At 44.3% G+C, this 5,082-nt stretch overlaps 1 protein-coding gene across 1 annotated transcript; it reads left to right on the forward strand.

Moving 5' to 3' along the window:
• Positions 1-501: 501 nt before the first annotated feature.
• LOC149237042 (disease resistance protein UNI-like) lies at positions 502-3,182 on the forward strand. Its single transcript, XM_089369124.1, has 2 exons — positions 502-2,499; positions 2,625-3,182. Exons 1-2 carry the CDS (start codon positions 784-786, stop codon positions 3,180-3,182), a joined length of 2,274 nt encoding a protein of 757 aa, XP_089225250.1. The 5' UTR covers positions 502-783.
• Positions 3,183-5,082: the final 1,900 nt, after the last annotated feature.

Below are 5,082 nucleotides of genomic sequence, written 5' to 3' on the forward strand. Positions count from 1 at the left end.
CTTTCCAATCTGTATGATTGGCGAATCCTAATTCCACCTCTATTGCAAAGTTAATGCCCCTAATATGCGGGGGCGATAGCCAAATATAATGCGCGTCATTTTTTTTTCTCCAGTCATCACGACGCGCGTTATATCTGGCTATCGCCCCGCATGTCAGGGGGCATTAACTTTGCAATAAAGGTAGAATTAGGATTCACCTGTATGATTGTGTTAGGAGGGCCCACGATATGGAAGCCATCTGTAAAGGTTCCTCCCATCTCTGTAATACGAAGTTCTGTAACAAAGCCTGGAATTGATTCCCATCAGAAATACGTTGGAATCGCAATAGAAATTGGTACTATAGAGATTGAGGGTATCCAAACCTCCTCTTAAGTAGGGCCACTGTAAATAGTGAAAAGAAGAACAAGGTGGGGCCATTTTGGAGGGGACAAATGCCTTGCTTCCACCTACCTAAAGTCAAGTTGAGTTGCTGCTTCCCAGCTGTTGAGTAGGAATGGACGGGAGAAAATAAATAAATACTCATGCTTGCCTGCTACTTCATGGATGCATTCACTGCAATTTGAGAGCAGAAAGATCTGAATATTGTTAGTGCTTTTGCGGTGGGAAGAGAAATCTTGAGCGCCTCTCATTTGGAAGACCTTGCGCTTTATCACTCTTGTGAACGCAATGGCCTGCTGCTCAGATATTGGGAGTGGGGCTGCAGCCAATGTTTTGCCCAACCTCTTGAAATGATTTGTTCAAGAGGTGAAATTGGTCATTTGCTTGCCTCAATCGATCAGCGACATGGAGGTTGAAGTTCAGCGTCTAAACGATGTAATACATGGTATAAACGTGCAGCTCGATCAAGTGCAAAAACCCCCTCAAAGAATAGTGAAGGCTTGGCTGGACAAGGCAGGCGACGCCATAGAACGATCACGGTCTATTGGCACACAGTACGAGCAACACAAGAACTGTCTCAGTTGGTGTCCTAATTACGTCTGCTGCTACAGAATCAACAGGCGTATCAGAGATTGGAAAGCAACTGTTGCTCAGCTCCACTCAGAGAAGGATTCTGATTTTCCTCCAACCGGGGAATACGGGGATTCTAATCCGCCCGCCCAATTGCCGATTTTGACCCCCGAAGCTAGTTTTGAAGGAAATGCAATAAAATCTTTACAGTCGGAGGTTGAGGAGAGGTTGACAGAAGATAGCAACACCCGAATTATTGGTGTGTACGACATGGGGGTTGTCGGCAAGAATTCGCTGCTTCAGACCATCAACAACAGCCTCAAGGTACAGAGTTCTTTTGATCCCATCATTTGGGTAACAGTTTCCAAAGATTATGCTATCTCAAAGCTGCAAGATTGCATAGCCAGTAGATTAAACTTACAGCAAAACGTCCCTGACAAATCTGATTTGGAAGGGCGAAAGCATAGGTTGTGGTCTTATTTAAAGAATAAAAGATTTCTTCTTCTCCTAGATGACATGTGGAAGACTCTTGAGATGCAAAGCCTAGGAGTGTCAATGAATGACACTGGTTCTAAAGTTACTTTGACTACTCGAAATAAACGAGTATGTACCAGTATGGGAGCCAAAGATCCAATAAAAGTGGTACCTCTGTCGGAAGAGGAGGGCTGGCGGTTGTTTTCTAGGCGAGCAAATGCTCCGCGGGAAATAGAAGGCATTGCAAGGCAAATAGAAGGGAAATGCAAAGGCTTGCCTCTGGCTATAAATGTAGTTGCCGCTGCAATGGCAGATAAAGTTTATCCACATGAGTGGGAACATGCTCTACTCCAGATGCAAAACGTTGATAAGACGTTTTATGAGCTGCACGAAGAAATGGACGAGAAAGTATTCCGACATTTGAAATGGAGTTACGATGTTCTGCCAGATTATTTGAAGACGTGTTTTGTGTATTTTGCAGCTTATCCCGAAGACACAGTAATCTACTGTGAAGAGGTCATAGACATGTGGATCGCAGATGACCTGGTGAACAGTAGTGGAGAGAGCTATTTGCCTGATACTGCGCACAGTTTTATCGACTTCCTCCGAGATCGTTGTTTGATTGAGGTGGTGAAGAATGATGAGGTGGGAAGGGTTAAGTCTGTTAAAATACACGATGTCATTCGTGATCTGGCGATTCTCATTGCCCAGAAGGAGCACAAGTGTTTTTTTAAAGCAGGGCAGGGCGTGAGTCATTTTCCCTCTAAGACAGACACCGACGACTGTGCAAGAATGTCGTTGATGAGGAATGCTCTACACTCCCTGCCCACAACCTTCCGATGCTCGTCCCTCTCAGTTCTGCTGTTAAGGGAGAATCCTGGTATTGAAGAAATTCCTGGAAGCTTCCTGAACGAGTTGCCCTCATTGAGGGTGCTCGATCTTAGTCAGACAGGAATAAAGTCTCTTCCGCCCACTATCAGAAATCTGAAACATCTTTCCTCCCTCCAACTACAAGACATGAGCATCAGTGAATTGCCGGAAAGCATTGGCGATTTGGAGGAGCTCCAGTTCTTGAATGTTAATCCCTTCCGGAGAGCATAAGTGAACTCAAACGTTTGAGGGCCCTCTACCTAAGCGGGTGCGACAGTTTGGGGCATCTTCCCCGTGGGATCTCGGAATTGGTTTCACTGGAGAGATTGCAGTGTTGGGGGATTGCATTGGATTTCGAGGAGGAGGAGGAGGCATTGGATGCAGAAAGAAAGAATGCTTGTATAAAGGATCTCCGAAGTTTGAGCAGTCTCAGGGTTTTGGAAGTCCGAATAAAATCGGCACTTAAGGAGGGGGTTATGAGGAATTGGTCAAAGATGAGAAGTTTGTCTCTGTCCTTTGAGGAAGGAGTTGGTCAAGATTACCTTCCCCAGGATATGCAGGGGATGAAACATCTGGAAAGTTTCACTCTTTACAGATGCGATGTGGAGCGGCTGCCTGGTTGGGTTACTCAATTCCGAAAGCTCGCACACCTTTGGCTAAATGGATGTAACCAGCTGAAAGAGCTCCCCGCGGAGTTGCCATGTCTGAGAACGCTATGGATAGATGGATGTTCTAAATTGGAGGCGTTGGAGTTGGGGATGTGTTTTCCAAAGCTACAGGAGTTGAGGCTTGAGTGGTTAGAGTCGTTGGAGTGTGTGGGGCCCGTGGGGGCAGCAAGTGGAAGTGGAGGGTTGGGACCATTACCCCCATGCTCAAGTCTCTCAAGGTGAAATTTTCTCCGAAATTGAAGAGATTGCGTGGGGGATGGGATAAGTTGAAGTGTCTGGAGGAAATAAAAGGCGACAGAGGATGGTTGGATGCAATTCAATGGGATGATCCCACCATGAAGACGTCACTTGATGGTAAATATAAAAGTTGGTAATCTTAGATATCGTATCTGGAATGGATTGTAGTCCCTCATTGTGTAACTTGTATGGAATATCTTGTAAATATAATATTTATATTAAATCTTATTTAGTCACTCACCATGTAACATATGTTGCCCTAATTCTTTGAATGTTTGCGATTTATGTTATTCTCATTTGTACCAAGAAAATTGAACTATTTCGGTGGCTTTGGTACTTATCTTGTTAAAGGTGTGTTCTATTTGCTTTAACAATCATTGCTTCCTTGTGAACTATTTTGCTACTTAATCAACGACTCATTCTTATGTATGTCCTCGCATGCCTTTTTTAGATTAGTACTATTACTTATATTTAAAGGGCCCACTTTTCTCATCTCTTTGAATAGAAGGACCTTGATTATTTTCATAGCTAAAATTACACAAGGCATATTCACTCGTTGACTGGAAAATACCTCTGTGTTACTCTCTTGTGCCGAAATTGTAGCCAAGGAAAATCTACAAGGATATGTGGCAGTCGGGTTGATACTCTGGATGAGGCTCCTACTTCAAACGGTGTGAGGTATAATTGGAACTTCACATCAGGAACACCACCTTGGTTGACAGATTTCTAGCACTATCAACAAAATGGCGCTGGAAGGAGGGCCATATGACAAGTTGTTCTCATTGACTCTATTTTGAACCTCTTATCTCAGAAGGCTCATCCTTAAGTCAAACTACCAATGTGTTTTTCTAACCTACTCCCTGGTAAAAATTTAATCCCCGATGAGTGTAATATTCCTAATTAGCTATGGCTAATTGAAATAATCGATTTTGTTCAAATTTTGCCTTCTATAGTTATTTGTAAATAAAAAGTGAGGAAGGGGGAACATAACTCACTTTAGAATAAAAAGTCACTTCCTAGGTAGCACAACGTTGTGACTTAAAGGGGAGCCAAGGGGGCCAAAGGGGGACGTAGAAATGGAGCCCATGCAGACACATGGAGGTACTGCGCAGGAGGAAAAGAACACGTGGCAAGAAGGGAATTACGCAGGAGGAGGTGAGCCTAGGGATTGTGAGAGGTAGAGGCTATAAAATAGATAGGAGCCCCCTCATTTTGGATCATTTAGTTATGTGCATTTTAAGCTAGTCGTTTCGAATTCTGAGCACGCTGGCTGTTTAGCTAGTCTGCAACACTGTTTAGTGCATTGAGTGTCTCCATTCGGAGATCTCACCCTTAGCCCCAGGGGACTTCGAGTGCTTGCTCGAGCAAGGTATTTCCTTTGGCACTTCAGCAGTAGTTTTATCAGCATTCCAGTAGTAGTTTCAGTAGCATTTTGGAGGCCTGCGTAGCACTGGGAGAGGGACGCAGTTCTTTCTAACAGCAATGTTGGATTGGAGTTTTTGCAGGAGGATTTATGCTGGGTGATTGAGCAGGGGATCAGCCCTTGCATCTTGGAGGTTTTTCGTAGAGTTTCAGGCAGGGTTCCGAAGGGGTTTCTTTAGTAGCAGCGCAGAGCATTGAGGGACTACACAGATCCCCAAGGGGGTGATTTTTGGGGGTCGGCTATTCTAGGAAAGATTTCTAGGTTTTTCTGGGTTTTTGGAGTAGAGCCCGATTCCAGAGTTTCAGCATTTTCCGAGGAGGGGAGCAGCCCCAAATCATCATTTTTTTCTAGCAGCAGCAGCAGCACAACAACAACATCCACGTAGAGAGGCTATTCTTGTTATTCTGAGAGTATTTCTTCACTTTCCTTGTGAAAGTCGAGGTGCCATCTGTCTGATCACCT

The sequence above is a fragment of the Pinus tabuliformis genome, chromosome 8 (assembly GCF_031772625.1).
Source record: "Pinus tabuliformis cultivar Carrire ecotype Pingquan chromosome 8, CPIR1, whole genome shotgun sequence".
Classification (NCBI taxonomy): Eukaryota; Viridiplantae; Streptophyta; class Pinopsida; order Pinales; family Pinaceae; genus Pinus; species Pinus tabuliformis.